General features: G+C 38.8%; 1 protein-coding gene across 5 annotated transcripts; it reads left to right on the top strand.

Annotated features, from left to right (window-relative positions):
• On the top strand, positions 1–21,350 carry Tlr3 (toll like receptor 3). Of its 5 annotated transcripts, none has more exons than XR_012911864.1 (8): positions 2–64; positions 231–599; positions 750–928; positions 6,578–7,030; positions 12,979–13,170; positions 15,606–17,449; positions 17,674–18,539; positions 18,780–21,350. XR_012911864.1 is itself a non-coding variant. In XM_075986640.1 (8 exons), exons 5-8 carry the CDS (start codon positions 6,587–6,589, stop codon positions 17,900–17,902), a joined length of 2,709 nt encoding a protein of 902 aa, XP_075842755.1. In that variant the 5' UTR covers positions 2–64; positions 231–599; positions 750–928; positions 1,087–1,233; positions 6,578–6,586; the 3' UTR covers positions 17,903–21,350. The 5 variants fall into 5 exon arrangements, 4 of the variants coding, with proteins under 4 accessions (XP_075842754.1, XP_075842755.1, XP_075842752.1 ...); XM_075986640.1 differs by adding an exon at positions 1,087–1,233 and having other exon boundaries at positions 17,674–21,350; XM_075986639.1 differs by having other exon boundaries at positions 1–64; positions 478–599; positions 17,674–21,349.
• The last annotated feature ends 996 nt before the right edge of the window (positions 21,351–22,346 follow it).

The following is a 22,346-nucleotide window of genomic DNA, read 5'->3' as shown; positions in this document are numbered from 1 at the left end:
CTCTCACCTCAACCCAGGGCGGTTTCATTACTGGTTGATGGAGGAAGCACCGTAGTAACTTGTGGTGAGTCCTTAGGCAACCCCCGGCTCTAGGTTTCAGAAAAGGGAATCTGCCTCTTGTATACTTTATTACATTTTTTACTACATATCAGTCTGTTATGTCATTGTGTGTCTGCAATGACAAGGAAACTGCGTCCATTCCTTTGTAGTCACATTTCTTTAACCAACAGGAATCCTCGAAGCTAACTGAGAAGGAAAGAGTCATTCCGAGCTCTCCTCTGAGCAAACATGCTCCATGCCTGCTGATGTTTAATTTGTGGATACTGTGGGGAACCGGGTCTGCTTGAGCAAGAAGGGCTCTTTGTGACAGCCAGTGCTGGAAGAACTCTGCCTGCCTTCCCTCCCTCTGTCCCTCCCTTCCTCCCCATCCTTTTTTTTTCATTGTTTCTGGAAGTTTCCTTATTGTTTTTGAGACAGGACCTCCACCCGTGCCCTGGCTGTCCTCACCTCTTCCTGCTGGAAAACCGGATGCCCATTTTGACCAAGAGATTAAATTCACCTCTGCTCATTTTGCAAGGTTGCAAAGAAAATAAAGCCAAGTAAGAGGGAATGACTTTCAGTTTGCTTAGACACGCCCCCCCCCCCCCCCCCCGCGCGTCCTCGGAGTCCGGTCCCACAACTCTCAGTCTCCACCTCCCCTCTCACCCCCAATCCCAAGTCTTTGACCACACACTACCCCTATTTGACAGGTTTACAAGGATCTGCAACTCTTCCTGGAGGGCTAGGCTGAGCTCCTGCGGCGCTTAACTCATTCACTTCCAGAGTTCAAACCACAGGCGGCAGCCCGTTCCTCCCCTTTCTCCCTAAAGTTCAATTCCTGACCATTTCAGAGAATTCCAGGAAGTCATTAAAAAGAAACCAAAGAAAGGTAATAATTTAACTATTTCACTGACAATATCCTGCGTTGCGCTAACTATGCTAAACTTTCTCCTCTGTCTTTTTTTTCTTTCTCTTCTGTCTTTTCTGTTTCTTATACTTAGGTTTCACTTTCAGGTTTGCAAGAAAAGTCCGATTTTTTTTTTTAAGGTCTGAATGATAACCAAGAGAAAGCAGGATCTCTGGCTGAATAAAATCAGAACATTCTTGACTTTGAACGCTAATCCACCTGTCTTTCATGTGGGGAATGAAACCTTGTGAGAATCATACAACAGAAGAAGGTAGAAGGCGATACAGGTACAGGGAAGGAAGGCATAGGGATGCCAAATGCAAATTTAGTCGCAAAATCAAATCTGATTTCTTTGATAAAACATCAATTTTATGAAGCAATTAAACAGAAAATATTTCCTCTGTAGACTTCTGTTCTTGGAAAGGCTCATTCAGGCAGCTTAGGATGGGTGTGATTTTGCAACAGGCTTTACAAAGGGTAAAGGTGACTCTGGCATGGGATGGGACGGGGAGTGAGAAGTAAAATACATGCCCGCGGGTCGTATACAGTATGAAATTCTCAAAGAATAAGTAAAAAGATTTTTATTAGAAATTAACTAAATGCTTTATTTTTTTTTAAATGCACCTTTGCCTTAAAGCAAAGAAATCTCAGACGGTTGAAAACTCCTTTCTTCTTTTTAGAATAATATTAGAAAATATTATGATAATATTTTCGAGAAAGAAAGAATCCTCAGGTATTTCTAGGAACTGGCGGTTGGCTTCCTGTAAAAACTGAATAAAAGAGGATGGTGGGAGAGAGGAGCGAGCTGTTTAGGAAGTTGTTTAGTAAGGTCGGACACCAGGCTGAAGAATTATGGACTCGCTGGGGGAAAATACTCAACTTCCCACATACAGAAGTTGTCATGCGTTTTCCCTGACTTTCCAATGTGATTGTATTTTATATGTATCTGCATGTAGGTGCTCACGTATTAACTTACAAAAAGATGCTGCAATGTTTATAAACCAAATTATAAATCATGGCTGATTCTAAGTATTTGCTCCCCCACACCCTCTGCCTTAGTCACACTATAATGCAGTTTCTCCCTTGAATGAAGAAATTCAATTCTATGTGTCTCCAAAAGTGCTTCCCCAAATGCAAGGTCTTTCTCCTACTCCTCCCTGCCTCTCAGGAAGAATCATTCAGTAGTAACTTTTCCTGCATCCTCATCTCATACTTTAACTGGAATTTTGTTTGTTGGATTGAAATGTGTCTTTGCCTACATCAAACAGCTGTTTCCTTTCTTTTCTTAGTTGCTCAGCTGACAGTGGAGTTTGGAATTTAACATATTTTTCCCCAAAATGTTTTAAAAGCTTTCCTTTACTATTGATGAAAAGTTATTCGTAAAAAAATGCATCTCTTTCCTTAGGAAGTAATTGATGATATGATCGCCTTATAAAATGTTTAGGATTTGTGCCCCCTTCTCTGAGTGTGTCTGTGAGTCTGTGTGTTGGGTGGGGGTCACTATTCTGAATTTCCGATATTCTATTCATGATTTCTTCTTTTCCCCACACATTCTGCTTTCTTGGCACTTAGTGGATTTTCTCTCTCTCGTTCGCTCAATGAAGTATGTTTTCAGCTTCGGAATGTCTTTCAGGGATACAGTTAGTAAATGCATTGATCCTCAGTAATTCTAATTTTTATTCACATCCTTTCCAGAAGGGTAGGTGTTACCTAAACACCTAGAGCTAGAATATCTTACAGGGATTGTATCCATAAACTGGTAAGTAGAGGAGAGAAACCTTATGGTCCTGGGAGGAAAACTTGTTAGTTGTCTGTTCCATATTTGCCACTGATATGTACTGTAAGCTTTATGATAGGTACATATGTATAAAAACATAGTAAATACCATGTGCTCACTCTGGGGCATGAACCATGGCCTTTGAGGGAATCGGGAGTCCATTTTTTGAAACACACATCACAGGTAAACGTCAAAACTAATGCACCAGATAAAGGCGGTCGTATGTATGAGAATGAATGAGATTCCATTCTGAGGTGATAAGATTGGTCTGTAGGGAGAGCAGTGGTCACTTCTGGGAGCAATGGTGGAAGTTAGCTGGGAAGGGACAGAGGAATTCTCTGGATTTGAGTTACACAGATTCATGCATTTGCCAAAAGTCATGGAATGTACACGTAAAACGCCTACATGTTGTTATGTGAAAATTTACATTGGATAAAAAATTCTGCGTAAGAAATGCTGAAACTATTGATGAAAAAGAAATCTGTTCAGGGAGAAGATTGATGTTTGCAGGACGTGTTTGTGAGCTGACGATACAGGTGTTTGGATCGATTATTATATCTGTAATAACACAAACATATTCATTGTAAAGTTCCTTGGATTGTCTAGGATATTTAAGAATACTTTTTTGCTTCTCTCTCTCTCTCTCTCTCTCTCTCTCTCTCTCTCTCTCTCTCTCTCTCTTCTTCCTACAAATGTCCCAATTCCTCATTGCATTGTGGGAATATTTTGCATCATAGCTGTCACAAGCAATTGAAACTGTAGAATGTAAACTGTGCTAATGAGGGACTGGTGTAATATAATATTAATATTTTATTAATACTTAACATAAAGACAGGTGGCCTTTAATATAGGAAATAGTGTTTGTGTTTAGGAAGAATGAAGAAATTCATGGGAGTGAGGGAGATCTCTAAAGCACTGCAGAAACCTTGGTTTCTTGATTTGAGTAGTGATTCCAGAGATATATCCATTGATGAAAATTCAATAATTTGCACATTTATGATTTGTCTGCTGTTTTGCATACATTTAAAATATAATTGCTAAAAAAAAAAAAACAGGGCTGGAGAGATGGCTCAGAGGCTAAGAGCACTAACTGCTCTTCCAGAGGTCCTGAGTTCAATTCCCAGCAACCACATGGTGGCTCACAACCATCTATAATGAGATCTGGTGCCCTCTTCTGGCATACAAACATACATGGAAGGAATGTTGTATACATAATAAATAAATAAATCTTTAAAAAAAAAAACCAACCAGGGTAGGTCTTGTGTGTAAAGCTAAGCTTATATCTAAGAACATAAAATAAAAAGAAGAGGAAAAATGTAAAACCCAAGACGAGGACAGGACTACACACGATGACCAATGTCTGCCTGAAAGCAGTTCCAGCAGAGAGACTAGAGAAAGCATTGGAAAGGAAATTATCATAGAAGAAAATTATAAAAGTTGAGGGAAAAGTGAGCCGTAGTGTACGTGGAGGCCAGGAAAGAACGTAGATTCCCTAAAACTGGAGTTACAGATGATTGCAAGCAACAATGTGAATGCTGGGAGTTGAATCCTGATCTTTCAGAAGAACAGAAAGTACTCTTAGTTGCTAAGCCATTTTTTTCTAGTGCCATGGCATTTGAAGTTAATAATATTCCTATATGAAAAAGCATAACAAAGCTCGATACTTTGTTCAATCAGTATATGCTAATAAAAGTTAATGAAAAAGAAATCTGTACTTCAAATAAGCCATGTATCAAAATTATTAAAGACACAAAAATCCAAGATCAAACTTTTAAGTCTTCAGATTTTGTCAATAATGTACAACCAAATGCTTTGACTCGTTTCTTTTCATTCCTAAGACACATTCTTAAGTACAACAACCCAAGGGCATCTCAGAACCCAGAACTTTCTCTTTGGTTTTTAAAGTAAAATCAAAAGCCATTTGAGAGGACTGTGGACTGGGCAGATGGTCTTGTATCACTGGCTGGGAACAATGCAGGGTGTCACAGCTGTGAGGAAAACTACCTGAGTTCATGCTCAACCAATGGGAATTAATTGACCAGTTTTGTGATGCCTGCTGAGTCTTCATGGAGCCCCTTATATTTCAAATACTGCTGCCATCTTGTGTAGCACTTGGCTACGACAAATTTGGGTTTTTCATTATAGATTAAAATATTACAAGACAGAGCATAGTTAAAATCACGTGCTCTTATAAATAAAAGCTTTCAAAACTGTTTGAATTTGAAAACTAAACTTATAGAATCATGTTCTCTTAACTCCCAGTGTTATTACTCTGACTGAATAATGGTTTTAATATCACATGGCTATATTCTGAGAACCAGGAGGTCAGCTCAGTTTGTCTCCTTTGATCCTCACAGTTCCCTTTGGAGAATTTCATCTAGAGCTGAGAGATGATCTGACTTGTCCAAAGCTACAGAACAGAAGCACCATTATGTGAACGCAGGTCACGTTATTCCAGGATCTGCTCTCTTTACTACGTTTCTCCAAGTTGTACTGCTTCTTCAGAGAATATTGACTGAAATAAATATATATTATGAATGAGATTTCTTGTCCTTAGGATTTTCTAACCAATTTAGATAAAATGTTTCTCCTTACTCATAGTTACAGACCCCAAACCCTACCATTTCATATCTGAGTAATATCAACCGATACTGTACTAACAGTTACATTCCTGCAAGGATGGAAGGATGCGGTACAGACCGAAGAGCATGTGTCTTCTGTGCCACAAAGGAAGGCATCAAGAAATTCTGTGTAGGGCTGGAGAGATGGCTCAGCGCTTAAGAGCACTGGCTGCTCTTCCAGAGGTCCTGAGTTCAATTCCCAGCAACCACGTGGTGGCTCACAGCCATCTGTAATGAGATCTGGCGCCCTCTTCTGGCCTGCAGGCATACATGGCGGCTGAACACTGCATACACAATAAATAAATCTTTTTTAAAAAGAAAAGAAATTCTGTGTAGTAAGCAAATCAAGAAATATAGTTTTAGGGATAGTCTTTGAAATTATGCTTGCAACACTGTATTAGATGAAGATAAACCCAAGTATAGAAAACTAGTAAAGAAAGCGAGAGAATGGTCTAGTTAAACGCCTAACATTTAGAGTAGGGCAGAGTTGTTTCACATCAGTAACTACATGGTTGAGCCTGAGGGTATTATTGCCGTGAAATACATCAGACAAAGGAAGACAAAATTCACGTTTTTTTCTATGAAAGGTGAACTGGTAGAATTATAAAGCTGTGGTACCGGAGGCCAAGAACAGTGCAAGCAGCCAGAGAAGAGAGAAGGTGGCTAGCAAAAGTCAGGGTGCAGCTGAAATTCAGAAATCACTGGATGATTATGGCTAAAAGTGATTAATTATAGATTTCAAAGTAACTACGAGAAAGGGTCTTAACTGTTCACAACCTAAAGAACTGATAAACATGAAAATCACTCTGCCCTGCTGACTATGCATCATATACAATACTGAAATAGTCATCTATTCTAGAAGTGCGTGTAATTATTCTGTGTTAATAAAAATAATTTCAAGGTGAGATTTTTGCCTGGAGTTCACTTGGAGATAGTTTTAAAAAGTAGGCAATATAACAATTGACCAAATAACCATAGTTTCAAGGAAATGGCATGACTTGAGTTCTTTATCTCAATGGTGAGGGGAGATGAGAAAGAATATCTGCAGTTTATCTCACTTATTGCTGTTATTTGAATTATTTCTGCCTGGTGCATCACTTATATGGTACGTAATTGCATGGTGCAAAAGTTATTAAAAGGTCTTTTATAGATTTGGGTGATACATTTTAAAAGAATACACCAAAGGGTATGGAAGCATGGTATTAACCAATGCTTTTTATATTTCCTCTATAGGGCAGAATCATGAAAGGGTGTTCATCCTATCTAATATACTCCTTTGGGGGACTTTTGTCCCTATGGATTCTTGGTGTGTCTTCCACAAACCAATGTACTGTGAGCCATGAGGTAGCTGACTGTAGCCATCTGAAGCTGACACACATCCCTGCAGACCTTCCTGCCAACATAACAGTGCTGAATCTTACCCACAACCAACTCAGAAGCTTACCACATACCAATGTTACAAGATACAGCCAACTTGCTATCTTGGATGCAGGATTTAACACCATCTCAAAACTGGAGCCTGAACTGTGCCAAACACTCCCTTTATTGAAAGTCTTGAACCTGCAACACAATGAGCTGTCTCAGATTTCCGATAAAACTTTCGTCTTCTGCAGGAACCTGACAGAACTCTACCTAATGTCTAACTCAATACACAAAATTAAAAGCAACCCGTTCAGAAACCAGAAGGTAAGATGCATGTGTTTCTTTTGTTCTAAGAAATGCAAATATTATCTACAGTTATATGAAGTTAAGTTTTTAAGTTACTGAATCATCAAAGTCTATATAGATATCAAAGTAAGGGTATAAATGCTGATCATCCCTCTTCGTGACTGCTGGGTTACGCCTCTGCATGTGGGTATTGGGATATAAATCTGCTCAAAATTACAGTCTTAAGTCAATTTGAACGTTAAGAGATCTTCCTCTCTTGTGTTGTCTCATTTGAAATAGGACACACAAGAGAGACATCCTGACCAGAAATGCATCTGCCTATCCCATGGGAAACATAGAAAATAAACTCGGGGTGCTTCTGAATTTAGGAGGTGAATAAAAACACAATGAGTCCAAATTCTGACTTAAATACAAGTAACAAGTTGATACAATGGTAAAGCAGACTGTTGGGATAAATACTGCCTACTCTTTAGAGCTTAAGAAATCTTGGAACGTTGCCTTTTCAATGAGTTCTGCCTTTTCTTTTAAATCTTTGCTTAAATTTTAAATCAGTGACAAGGGTGTGTGTTATTGGTGGGTAACCTCAGCAACCTTTAAGTGCATTCTTTAAACCAAAGCCATTTGCAAATCAATTTATTGTCTTTAATATATATATAGTCTTATTCCTTCTCAGATGCCAAGGACGTAAGGTAGTAATTTAAGCATACTGACAAGCGATAATAAAGTGATGTTTTCCAGTCTTTGAGTCTTCTTAAACCATAGCATGCAGGAAATTCCTTTCAAGGCAAAGATATCAAAATCTGACCAGAGAAATTACTAGAGAAAGATATTTTTGTCTTTTTAATGCATGCATGGAAGTCTTATTTCTTTAATAGAAATTCCGTTCGATTTTCCCTAACAAACACCACTAGTTTTCCTGCTTTTTGCCTGAACTTGAAGCTTACAGGAAGATGCCTTGGTTCTCTGGCTTTTATAATCTTCCGGCTCCTTCTTCCAAGATGTTCTCTGAGCCTTAACTATAGGAATTGTGTTGTTTTCTTTCTTTTCCTTTTTTACTTATTTTAAAAAAGAAACAAACTATCTTTTTTTCATTATATATACCAATTCAAGTTCCCACTCCCATTCCCTGCACATACCACCCCTCCCACCCTTATCCAATCCTCAGAGAGTGTATGGCACATTGTTTGGGGGAAGGTCCAAGGCCCTCCCTACTATATCTAGGCTGATCAAGGTATACCTCCAAAGAGAATGGGTTCTCAAAAAGCCAGTACATGCAGTAGTGACAAATCCTGGTGCCACTGCCAGTGGCCCCTTAGTCTGCCCCAGCCATGCAACTGTCAACCACATTCAGAGGGACTAGTTTGGCCCTATGCTTGTTCCTTCTCAGTCTGGCTGGAGTTTGTGAGCTCCCATTAGCACAAGTAAACTGTTTCAGTGGGTGTACTCATCATGGTCTTGACCTCTTTGCTCATATTCTCATTCCTTCCACTCTTCAACAGGACCTTGGGAGCTCAGTCTAGTGCTCCGATGTGGCTCCCTGCCCCTGTTTCCATCAGTTGCTGGACAAGGGTTCTATGGTGATATTTAAGATATTCATCAGTCTGACCCTCTCTCCTCTACTGCTTAGGGTCCCAGCTGAGGTAATCCCTATGGATTCCTGGGAATTTCTCCAGAACCAGGTTTCTTGCTAACCCTATAATGGCTCCGTCAATCAAGATATCTCTTTTCCTGCTCTCATCTCTGTCCCTCCTCCCTCTAGAATTATCCCATTCCTTCAAGTTCTTTTCACCCCACCCCTTTCCTCCTCCTCTTCCCTTCTACCCTCTATTTTCTCCCCATCCCCATGCTCCCAATTTTGTCAGTCAATCTTGTCCGTTTGGACTTTCCAGGTGGATCTATATATATTTTTCGTAGGGTTCACTTATTACTTAGCTTCTCAAGAATCATGAAATATAGGCTCAATATCTTTTGTATATAGCTAATATCCACTTATGAGTGAATACGTAGCATATTCACCTTTTTGGATCTGGGTTACCTCACTCAGGATAGTGTTTTCTAATTCCATCCATTTGCATGCAAAATTCAAGATGTCATTTTTTTTTACCGTTAAGTAGTATTCTAATGTGTAAATGTGCCACATTTTCTTTATCCAGTCTTCAGTTGAGGAGCAGCTAGGTTGTTTCCAGTTTCTGGTTATTTCAAATAATGCTACTCGGAACATAGTTGAAGAAATGTCTTTGTAGCATGGTTGAGCATCTTTTGGGTATATGCCCAAGAGTGGTATTGCTGGATCCTGAGGTAGGTTGATTCCCATTTTTCTGAGAAACCACCATACTGATTTCCAAAGTGGTTGTACAAGTTTATATTCCCACCAGCAATGCATGAATGTTCCCTTTACTCCACATCCTCTGCAGCATAAGATATCATTGGTGTTTTTGGTCTTAGGCATTCTGACAGGTGTAAGATGGTATCTTGAAGTTGTTTTGATTCGCATTTCCCTGATGGCTAAGAATGTTGAACATTTCCTTGAGTATATTTTGGCCATTTGAGATTCTTCTGTTGAGAATACTCTGTTTAGGTTGGTATCCAATTTTTAAATTGTGTTATTTAGAATTTTGATGTCTAATTTCTTGAGTTTTTTATATATTTTGGAGATCAGTCCATTGTCTGATGTGGGCTTGGTGAAGATCTTTTCCCATTTAGTGAGCTGCCTTTTTGTCTTATTGACTGTGTCCTTTGCTTTACAGAAGCTTCTCAGTTTCAGGAGGTCCCATTTATTTATTGATGCTCTTATTGTCTGCGTTACTGGGGTTATATTTCAGAAGTGGTCTTATGTGATCATATATTGAAAACTACTTCCCACTTTCCCTTCTATCAGGTTTAGTGTGGTCGGATTTATATTAAGGTCTTTAATCCATTTGGACTTGAGTTTTGTGCATGGGGATAGATATGGATCTATTTTCATTCTTCTAAATGTTGACATCGTTAGTCCAGCACAGTTTGTTGAAGATGCCTTCTTTATTCCATTGTATAATTTTAGCTTCTTTGTAAAAAATTAGATGTTCATAGGTGTATGGATTAATATCTGGGTCTTTGATTCGATTCCATTAGTCAACCTCCCTGTTTTTAATGACAGTCCCAAGCTGTTTTCATTGTTGTAGCTCTGTAATAGAGATTGACATCAGGGATGGTGATCCCTCTGGAAGTTCCTCTATTGTACAGGATTGTTTGGCTATTCTGGGCTTTATGATTTTTCCATATGAATTTGATTATTATTCTTTCAATGCCCATGAAGAATTGTGTTGGGATTTTGATGGAGATTGAATTGAATATACAGATCGCCTTTTGTAGGATTGCCATTTTTACTATGTTGATCCTACTTATTCACAAGCATGGGAGATCTTTCTACTTTCTGGTATCTTCTTTAATTTCTTTCTTCAAAGACTTCAAATAGGTCTTTCACTTCTTTGGTTAGTGTTTCCCCCAAGATATTTTATGTTATTTGTGACTATTGTGAAAGGTGATGTTTCTCTGATTTCCCTCTCAGCTTCCTTATCATTTGTATATAGGAGGGCAACTGATTTTTTTGAGTTGATCTTGTATCCTGCCACACCACTGAAGGTATTTATCAGCTATAGGAGGTCTCTGGTAGAGTTTTTGGGATAACTTATATATACTATCATATCATCTGCAGATAACAAAAGTTTGACTTCTTCCTTTCTAATTTGAATTCCATTGATTTCCTTTTGTTGTCTTATTGCTATAGCCAGAACTTCAAGAACTATGTTAAAGAGATATGGAGAGAATGGATAGCCTTTTCTTGTTCCTGATTTTAATGGAATCACTTTGAGTTTCTTTCCATTTAATTTGATGTTGGCTGTTGGCTTGCTGTGTATTGGTTTTATTATTATTTAGATATGTTCCTTGTATCCCTGCTCTCTCCAAGACCTTTATCATGAAGGGGGTTGGATTTTGTCAAGTGAAATGAAATGATCATATCTCTTTTCTTTCAGTTTATTTATATGGTGGATTACATTGATAGATTTTCATATGGTGAATCAGCCCTGTAGCTCTGGGATGAGCCAATTTAATCATGGCGGATGACTTTTTAAAATGTGTTCTTGGATTTGGTACTTTATTGAGTATTTTTGCATCCATGTTCATGAGTAAGATTGGTCTGTAATTCTCTTTCTTGGTTGAGCCTCTGTGTGGTTTGGTATCAGGGTAACTGTAGCCTCATAAAAAAGTTTGGCAATGTTCCTTCTGTTTTTATTATGTGGAACACTTTGAGGAGTGTAAGTATTAGCTCTTCTTGGAAGTTCTGGTAGAATTCTGCACCAAAACCATCCAGCCCTGGGATTTTTTTTTTTTGGTTGGGAGGTTTTGATAACTTCTATTTCCTTGAAGTTTATAGGTCTATTTAAATTGCTCATCTGGTCTTGATTTAATTTTGGTATATGCTATCTATCTAGAAAATTGTCCATTTCTTTTACGTTTTCCAATTTTGTGGAGTACAGGTTTTTGTAGTATAACCTAATGATTCTCTGACTTTGGTCAGTGTCTGTTGTTATGTCCCTCTTTTCATTTCTGATTTTGTTAATTTGGGCGTTCTCTCTCTGCCTTTTGCTTACTTTGGATAAGGGTTTGTCTATCTTGTTGAATTTCTCAAAGAACCAGCTCTTTGCGTCATTGATTCTCTGTATTGTTTTCTTTGTTTCTATTTTGTTGATTTCATCCCTGAATTTGATATTTCCTGTTTTTCACTCCTCCTGGATGAGTCTGTTTCTTTTTGTTCTAGAGCTTTCAGGTGTGCTGTTAAGTCACTGATGTGAACTTTTTCCATTTTCTTTATGTGGGCACTTAGTGCTATGAACTTACCTCTTAGCACTGCTTTCATAGTGTTCCATAGGTTTGGATACATTGTGCCTTCATTCTCATTGACATCTAGGAAGTCTTCAATTTCTTTCTTTATTTTTTCCTTGACCCAGGAGTGGTTCAGTAGTTCACTGTTCAATTTTCATGAGTTTGTAGGCTCTCTAAGAGTAATATTGTTGTTAAATTCTAACTTTAATCCATGGTGATCGTGATAAGATGCAGGGGATTACTCCAATTTTTTATATCTGTGGAGGTTTGCTTTTTTACCAAGTGTGCAATCAATTTTAGAGCAGGTTCCATGAGGCGCTGAGAAGAAGGTATATTCTTTTGTGTTTGGGTGGAATGTTTTATAGATGTCTGTTAAGTCCATTTGATTCAAGACATCTGTTAGTTCTCTTATTTTTCTGTTAAGTTTCTATCTGGTTGACTTGTCCATTGGCAAGAGTGGAGTGTGTGGGGTTTGATTGCAATTTAAGTTTTAGTAATGTTTCTTTTACATATGTGGGTGCTCTTGTATTAGGGACATAGATGTTCAGGATTGAGGCCTCATCTTGATGGGTTGTTCAAGTTTAGGCAAAAAGCAGGAAAACCAGTGATGTTTGTTAGGGAAAATCTAATGGAATTTCTATTAAAGAAATAAGACTTCCATGTATGTATTAAAAAGATAAAATGTGTTTCTCTAGTCAGGCTGACCACTCTGCATTGGACAACCCAATAAGGGGGCTCAACCCTGGGAGAGGCTAAACTTTCTTCTCCCAGCAGCCATTAATACTCTGCAGGTCTTTGTCTAGGGATGGGTCCCCTGGAAATCTACCCCTTTCATGTAACATGTCTTTTGATGTTGCCAGTTTTTTTTTGTCTTGTTTACGCAGCCATGTATAGGACAGACTGCTTCACAGCAGACTGGAACAAACATTGAGGAAAAATGGGTGAAAAGTTTGTAACAACGATGGTGTTTTTAATTGCAACAAAAGTTATCCTGTCCTTCAGCATAACAGAGAGAAAAGTCAATTTTTTCCTTTGAGATACCTCCAAGATTCATTCAGTTGGAGAGAGTCTCTAATATGCATGTATCTATTTTTCACTCACAGAATTTAATCAAATTAGATCTGTCACATAATGGCTTATCATCTACAAAGTTGGGGACTGAGGTCCAACTGGAAAATCTCCAGGAGCTCCTCTTATCGAAAAATAAAATCCTTGCACTAAGAAGTGAAGAACTCGATTTTCTTGGCAATTCTTCTTTACAGAAATTGGACTTGTCATCCAATTCACTTAAAGAGGTAAGAAGTCAAGGACAAACTGCTTCGTAGTCTACCTTTAGGTGTGTGTGGTCTCTAACCATGCTGTGCAGCAGGGAATTTAGGATTTCTAGTGAAACGCAGTGATGAGCTCTGCCATGTCTTTAAGACACCCTTCAACCTTTGTTGTTAGGAGCCACTGCCACCTGCACCGAAGAAGAGTTGAAAAATTGCCCGTTGATGTAGCCAACTCTAATTCCCCCGCCATTGCAGAGCTGTTCTTTGATTTCTGAAAAGACTCTGACTTTAGTTTCCTCATTATATAGTGAAAATCAAGCTCCTCCTCCTGCAATCTCCATAGAAATGAAAACACTCTGGTGGTTAAGAGCTCAGGCCTCCTACTTGGCTTAGCCACCCCTACACCCGCTTTGTGTTTTGATAATCGGGTGATCAGGTACCTCATTCAAGTGGTCGGGCTTCAGCCTTCCAATGCTGAGCTTTTAAAGCACTACCTCACGGGACTACGAGGGGAAAGAATTTAGGATTGCATCTGTCCCGCAGCAGTTCTTAGTATAAAACATCCCCTATAATGAAATATTTCTCATCTATCTTGCTCCTCTTTGGCCTGTGGTCTACAACTGAACTATTTTTATACAAAGCTATGTATATATTACATGCATTTGATAGTCTTATGTTCATTAATTATTGCTCATATGTATGTGTTTAGAACTGACCATGTGGTATTAGATAACCAATTAGGGGCACATCCCAGGGGAAGACTCCCCGGCTCTCACCAGTCATTAATTGCCTGGAACTCTTCATCTAGGGCATTTACAAGCTGTGAGAGTATAGGAAATCTTTAACACATACGGTTTTACAAAGCTATTTTTCAGATATAAAAAATCTGTGCAAAAAATAATTCCAAAAGAATAATGAAATCATTTATGTATGCTACCCACTTGATTTTTAAAATATTTTTCCGATTAGAACATTTATTGCCATAATCTTATAAAATACATAAACAAGAAATGTTAATTAAAAAAATCACTTAAAGTCTACCATCATAAAAAAACACTGCTAGTATTTGTGCATATCTATTTACAATTCTTCTCCAAATAAGTATAAGAAAACCAACAACAGCTTAACCTTAGAACACTTAACTCAGTACTAACACTGCGAAAATTATTTCTGTATATTTTGTATGATATACAGAATATACGGCATGGTCTTCCTAATCAACTGATTATTTTTACACAAGAGTAAATTAAGACAAAAAAGGGCAGGTGACAGGGTGGCATTTCTGGTATGTTACCCAAGGCTATGTTTTTGTAAAAGGGCACCAGAGGGACCCTGGTGGGAGAGAGCCAGAGGCCTCACAGTGGACTGGAGACAAATAAGCCATGCAGGGAGATTACTGAAAAAGGGGTAAAGGGGAGAGAGGAGGGAAAGAGTAATACAGAGGAAGAGGAAGAAGAGACAAGGACCAGCCTATCTCTTCAGAAGAGCAGCAGGGGAAAAAAAAAGAGAGCAGAAATGGGCGGAGCTTGTCTCTTAACCGGACCTTAGTAGCAGCATAGGGGCATACCTACCTAGGGATGTAACAGCCATGGGACCCTGAGCTGGCCAGGGTCCCGCCTAGGTTCATCCTGCTAAGTGACAGGGACCAGCATAAGGCTTGAATCCAACAATGCTCTCCACAGCCGTGCAATACTGACTCATGGGGGTAAAATTAATGTCATATGCTTGAACATCTCTCACACAGTAATTAATAATAATAAAAAAAACCACCTTAACTTTCAAGGCTGCAAACAATGTTCAGGCAAATGTACCATAATTTAATAATTGTCTGTTTTCATTTTAACTTCCTTTTAAAAAAAGAAAAAGAAGAAAAAGAAAAGCATGCCTCTTTTCTTATTCCTAGTTTATTTTTGCTCCATTAGCCCAAACTTGTTATAAGCTACATATAAGAAAGCCAAGCCACTTTGCTCTCAGGTAAGGGCTATGGCTGTCTGGAGTTCATCTTTTTGTCCCAGGACAGCTGAGGCTTCTGATAATGGAAGGCAAGTCAGTGGAAGAAAGTTGAAAACTCTATCATAAAATAAAGGAAGAAGAAAGCCCGGAAAGACAAAACTCTAGAAGAGTCTATTTACTTGTAGTCCCTGAAAACAGTCACTCAGGGTCTGGCCCATGACTGTTTCCACACATAGTTTTTTAAATGCAACTGGATCTAGTGTGGTTTAGGTAAAATGCTGGGAAATGCAACTTTACGGGAAGCCTGGGAAGACCCTGGGATGTGGGTGGTAGGGAGATAGGGGGTGGCTACAGGCCCAGAGTGAAGAAGGAGCCATTCACTAGAGGGATAGAGTGGGCTGCCCTGCCCAAGTCACATGCTGCAAGGGGCAGGGGCAGGGGAACTGAGCAAAGATGCAGAGCCTGTTACATCTGGGTTTTTTTGTTTGTTTGTTTTGAACCCTCAGTTTTCTCCAGGGTGTTTTCATGCAATTGGCAAGTTATCTGCTCTCCTTTTGAACAACGCTCAACTAGACCACCAGCTCACGGAGAAGCTTTGTTGGGAACTTTCAGGCACAAGCATCCAGAATCTCTCTCTGGCTAACAATCAGCTTCTTGCAACCAGAGACACCACGTTGTCTGGACTGAATCTGACAAATCTCACCTGGCTTGACCTTTCCTACAACAGCCTCCGCGATATCGGTAACGATTCCTTCTTTTGGCTCCCACACCTCAGGTACCTGTCTCTGGACTACAATAATATCCAGAGTTTGTCTTCTCGCTCTTTTTACGGACTTTCCAATCTGAGGTACCTGAATTTGAAGCGAGCGTTTGCTAAATCCCTTGCTTCACATCCCAAGATGGATGATTTTTCCTTTCAGTGGCTAAAATGTTTGGAATATCTCAACATGGACGATAATAATATTCCGAGTCCAAAAAGCAATACGTTCACGGGCTTGGTGAGTCTGAAGTACCTAAGTCTTTCCAAAACTTTCACAAGTTTGCAAACTTTAACCAATGAAACATTCATGTCCCTTGCTCATTCTCCTTTATCCACCCTCAATTTAACAAAAAACCACATCTCAAAAATAGCAAGTGGTGCTTTCTCTTGGTTGGGCCAACTCAGGATTCTTGATCTTGGCCTTAATGAAATTGAGCAAGAACTCACAGGCCAGGAGTGGAAAGGTCTGAGAAATATATTTGAGATCTACCTGTCCTATAACAAAAATCTCCAACTGACTAGCAATTCCTTTGCTTTGGTTCCCAGTCTTCAACGGCTGATGCTCAGGAGGACGGCACTTAAAATTGTGGAGCTGTCCCCTTCGCCTTTCCGCCCGCTTGGTAACTTGACCATTCTGGACTTAAGCAACAACAACATAGCCAACATAAATGAGGACTTGTTGGAGGGTCTTGAAAATCTTGAAATTCTGGATATTCAGCACAACAACTTAGCAAGGCTCTGGAAGCATGCAAACCCTGGCGGTCCTGTCAATTTCCTGAAGGGCCTATCTCACCTCCATATCCTGAATCTAGAATCTAACGGCTTTGATGAAATCCCAGTCGCCGTGTTCAAGAACTTATTTGAGCTGAAGAGCATCAATCTAGGGCTGAATAATTTGAATGTACTTCTACCGTCTACTTTTGATGACCAGACGTCTCTAAGGGCATTGAATCTTCAGAAGAACCTCATCACGTCAGTTGAGAAGGATGTTTTTGGGCCAGCTTTCCAGAACCTGAATAGTTTAGATATGCGCTTTAATCCGTTCGATTGTACATGTGAAAGTATTGCCTGGTTTGTGAACTGGATTAACCAGACCCACACTAACATCGCTGAGCTACGCACTCATTACCTCTGCAATACTCCACCGCAGTACCATGGCTTCCCAGTGATGCTTTTTGATACATCATCCTGTAAAGACAGTGCCCCGTTCGAACTCCTTTTCATGATTAGTACCACTGGACTCATGGTTTTTATACTTTCGGCGTTGCTCGTTCACTTTGAGGGCTGGAGGATATCTTTTTACTGGAATGTTTTAGTGCACCGGGTTCTTGGTTTCAAGGAAATCGAAGCACAGCCTGAACAGTTTGAATACACAGCATACATCATCCATGCCTATAAAGACAGAGACTGGGTTTGGGAACACTTCTCTCCAATGGAAGAACAAGACCAAACTCTTAAATTTTGTCTAGAAGAAAGGGACTTTGAAGCAGGTGTCCTGGGACTTGAAGCCATCGTCAATAGCATCAAAAGAAGCAGAAAAGTCATTTTCGTTATAACAAACCATCTATTAAATGACCCTCTGTGCAGAAGGTAGGGAATTTGTGAATGTCTTATGTCTGCACTCGTTTTTCAACTGATCTCGCAAAATCGCTACATTCACAATTCATAAAATTCGTAACAACAAAATTGATGGGGGGATTCTAATTTTTAGTGAAAGTGCAAATAAAATTCCAGAAATAATTTTAGATTGTTAAGCTTTTAACTTTTAACAACTATGTTAATTACCTAACTATTCATTCTCATCTTTTGTTTAGATTCAAGGTCCATCACGCAGTTCAGCAAGCCATTGAGCAAAATCTGGATTCAATTATATTGATTTTTCTTCAGAATATTCCAGATTATAAACTAAACCACGCACTCTGCTTGCGAAGAGGAATGTTTAAGTCTCGCTGCATCTTGAACTGGCCAGTTCAGAAAGAACGGATAAGTGCCTTTCATCATAAACTGCAAGTAGTACTTGGGTCACGGAATTCAGCGCATTAAATTGTTTGTGTAGATTAAGTTGATAAAGGGATAGATCCAATATATAAAGGGCCATCAAAAATCCGAGTTTTACTTGAAAGTTTTGTATGTTTATTTATATGCGTAGATGGTGATGTTATATCATAATCAAATATCTTTTTTTGAAATGTTTTTTTTTTTTTAATTTCAGGTCTCTTGTCAAAAACTGGTTTATTTATCCACTCCAAATAAATACCTGGGGAGCTAAGTGCATCCTCTATTAATATGAATTCACAGTTGATTTCTGAAGTGTATCATGCCTTCTAGGGGGTTCTTAAATTGTCTTTATATAAGTAAAACTGAGAGTTTTATAGGTGTGTGTGTGTGTGTGTGTGTGTGCGTATGTGTGTATATTTTTTAAATATGAGGTTTTACTATGTAACTCTGGTGGCCTGGAATTTACTATGCCAGAGTCTGGCCTTGAACTCATGAAATCATAAAGATCTGCCTGCCTCTGTTTAACAGCCCTAGCTGTCCTGAAACTAGCTCTTGAAGACCAGGTTGGCCTCAAACTCACAGAGATCCGCCTACTTCTGCTGCCCGAGTGCAGGGATTAAAGGCGTGCACCACCACTGCCCTGCTTGAGTGATGTTTTTAAAGGCATGCAACACCAAACCCAGTAAGTGAGATTTTATAGTACTCACATTTTGAGATATTTATAGAATGCAAAATAATTGCTTTTATGGTACAAGGCTACTTCAATGCTAACAAGAGTGAAAATATTTAGAAATAGTTGGGTTTTTTTTTTCAGTTAAAAAGCTTTGTATTTTATTTGATGTTTGTTTTGATAGATGTTAGGTAGCTTTTAAATCTGCATACCCAATAGCAGAATATTTTCATAATCTTCATGGTGTAACAGGAACCCAGATGTTAACACGACTGTCCCCATGATGGAAGTACCATTTAGGCCATAAAATTCAGCATGAAGACAGCACCATCAGCCAAGATGAAAACAAAGACCTAATTCATCACAGTTCTGGGAAATTCTCTAAATACAGTAACCTTGCTTTTTGGCTTCTGTAGTTCTGCTTCTGGCTAACTACTCCTAACTGAAGTATGTCAACACAGAATATGTTCTTTATGCTTAAAATCTCACTCTGAGAATGGCTTGGAGCTATCCACACTGGTATCCCAAACACCCAGCGTGGTCATTGGCTTGCTAATAAAGACTTTCTATTGGCTTAAACCCATGTCCAGACAATCTTTTCTGGTGGATACCCCACAACAGGTGACTGTTATTACTTGATAAAATAGATGCTAGAACAAATACTTGTATTTTCCTAATATTTCTGTGTCTTTTGCAAGAGAATTTAAATACTTTTATTAACTATATTATAGAAAGGCTTGTTCTTGAACACTGGTCAATAGGTTGCTTTTATGGAAAACAGCATTTCCCTCCCTGGGTCACAGATGCTTGAGGTGACTTTGATCGAATCAGTTGGTCTCGGTGGGGTTCTTGAACTCTTCACCTACAAAATTGTGATATATAAAATCTCAAATAATTAGAGATGATGATTTTGATATAATATATTGGAATATATAATATATATGGAATATTCCATAAGGATATGTTATACCATGAAATGATATACAATAGATAACTTAGTCCTTAAGAAAAGACCGTTAGATTACGTTTTATTTTTAGTAAAAATCGAGCCTTTACTGTAGCATGAATTCTAATTGGTCTTAATAAAAACACAGAGTCAGATGTTAAGGGATGAAAGTTGAAAGATCAAAGAAGCAGAGAAGCTAGCCACTAGGTCTTACCTCTACAAAATCCTCATACCAAATGGGGCATCCTTCTATACAAGTCCTTAGACCGAATGCTAAGAGCTCTTGTCTCCTCCCGCCTTGTATTTCTCTCTCTGCCCAGCCAAATTCCTTCCTGGCTCCATCTCCCTAGTACTGGGATTAAAGGCGTGTGACTCCCAAGTACTGGCATTGTGAGCTACCATTGTCTGGCTCTGTTTCTCTTTTAATTCAATCTTGTGTAGCTCTGGGTGGCCTTGAACTCACAGAGATCTGCCTGCCTCTGACTTCGGAGTTCTGGAATTAAAGGTATGTACCACCACTGCCTGGCCTCTATGGCTAACTAGTGGCTAGCTCTGCACTCTGATCTTCAGGCAACCTTGATTTGTTAGATCACAAACAAAATATCACCATACTTTAGTTTCTTTTTTATGATAAAAATAATAAACATCTTGGAAATTCACATTAAATGCTTTTTGAAATATATCTTGCTCTGATACCAAAGCATAAGACAGGGTGTAAATAAAATTGTTAACAAATATTTTGCTGACCGCATTAGCCATCTTTCTCTATTGTTAGGCTCCTCTTTTCTCATACCATACCCTTTGGGATGAACTGACTGTGGAAATCCCACATGACTTTTAGGTGATGTGGGATTCCCTCTGTATGCTGTGCATACCATTGGTTAATAAGAAAACTGTTTTGGGCCTGTGATAGGGTAGAACAGAGCTTGGCTGGGAAAACTAAACTGAATGCTGGGAGAAAGGAGGCAGAGTCAGTGAGAAGTCATGTAGCCCTACCAAAGACAGATGCAAAAACTTTACCCAGTAAGCCACAGTGATACACAGATTAATAGAGATGGGTTAATTTAAGATGAGTTAGCCAGAAATATGCTTAAACAATTGGCCACACAGTATTGCAAATAATACAATTTCTGTGTGGTTATTTCGGGGCTAAGCAGCCAGGAACAAACAAGCGGCTCTTCTACTATATTTAGAGAGAGAACAGTCAATGGTGATTAGGAGAGAGGTTAATAGGTGGTAGAAGACTATAAAGAAGAGGCATTTGCTTTGGGCTGTGAGTACGGGGAGCCTTCCAGAGGCTGACAAGACAAAGAATTGGTAACTATGCTCCTCAGGGCTGAGCACCTACAAAAGCCACTTGTAATTCTTCCTCATGGCAACTTTGCTCCATTTGTCTCACTTGTTCACTTTTTAAAGTCACTATGGACTGAATGTAAACTTGTGTTTTGTGTTAAAGAACCATACTATTGGATGATTGTTTTCTCAAATTATTCAGCACTGGATTTGGGGAGCCCTTCTAGCAGTCACTTGCACATCACCCACCCTGGTGTGTGTGTGTGTGTGTGTGTGTGTGTTTGTGTGCATGTGTGTGTGTGTATGTGTGTGTGTGTGTGTGTGTGTTAAAACTTACTTTTTGGAATTGCATTTTGCTTCAAGGTATTCATGGATGTCACCTTGCTCCCTGCTTAAGCAATCTACAAGGAGTCTTGGATCCTTTCAATTGAGAAGAGTATTATTACACCTTGATGTGCTTGTTAGTAAGTGGGTGCCTTCTGTGCTTCCAAAGCAAGAAATATGAGTGAGAATCAACTCATAGATATGTACATATCTATAAATATTTCCATATCTATACATGTCTAATATGTATATTAAATTAACTAATGAGAATGTTAAAATAAACAGTTGTGTATTTTGGTGTCTCCAACTCTAATTCATTATCACACTGATCATCTTAATCTTCGCCATGCTTTTCTGTGGCTGTCCACTCTAATACAGATCACTGTCTTTATCCTTAATCATACAGTTCTATATATACAGTATCAGAATTGCTAACCAATATGCTGTGGAAAGCAACTTTTATAGCTACAGTAAATGTTGATATGCAAAACATTTTGTATTAGTTTTACATTCTGTTTTCCAAAGTTGCTTTAGGTAGAACCCTCTTGCCCCCCCCCCACTCCCTTCAATGAGGTCAATAAGATTTTTGTAATATAGTTAGATTCTATTGTTACAGTCTGTACTCTACCCTGCAATTTCTGGATCTCTGGAATTGTTTTGGTTTTGTTTGCTTACACAAAAGTTTATTCTTTGTGTGATGAGGTGTTATGGCTTTTGACAAATGCACGACTTGTTAAACTATCAGTTTGTAATCTTATGGGATAGTTCTCTTACCCTAAAACATGGCCTATAAATTATCATTACAAGAGGCCAAAGCAGTAATGTAATGGGTAAGGGTGCTTGCTGCTCTTGCAGAGGACCCAAATCTGGTTCTCAGCACATAGGTCAGATGGCTTACAACCATCTATAACTTCATCTGCAAGATAGCTGATGCCTTCCTCTGGTCTCTGAGGACATCCACATGCAAATGTACATACTCATATACAGACACAGACATATAAATAAAAATAAGATAAAACTTTTAAAATTATTTATTCAAATGTGGCTTCTCTTGGAACTCTTATCAACTACAACCTATTAACTAATTTTGTAGGTTGATGTTTTATATAATGTCATATGAATAAAGTCATAGTATGTAGCTAAAAACTGCTGAGTTTTTAAAAATTGACTTATTTGGAACATTGTCATTTGCTGAATTTAAGGAACAACTTGCTGACACATGTAGGTACTTGGATGTAAATACTTCAGCACTCTCA

The sequence above is a fragment of the Microtus pennsylvanicus genome, chromosome 9, assembly GCF_037038515.1.
Source record: "Microtus pennsylvanicus isolate mMicPen1 chromosome 9, mMicPen1.hap1, whole genome shotgun sequence".
Lineage (NCBI taxonomy): Eukaryota > Metazoa > Chordata > Mammalia > Rodentia > Cricetidae > Microtus > Microtus pennsylvanicus.
Note: the sequence above shows the minus strand (reverse complement) of the source record. Positions and strands in the feature narration are given on the sequence as shown.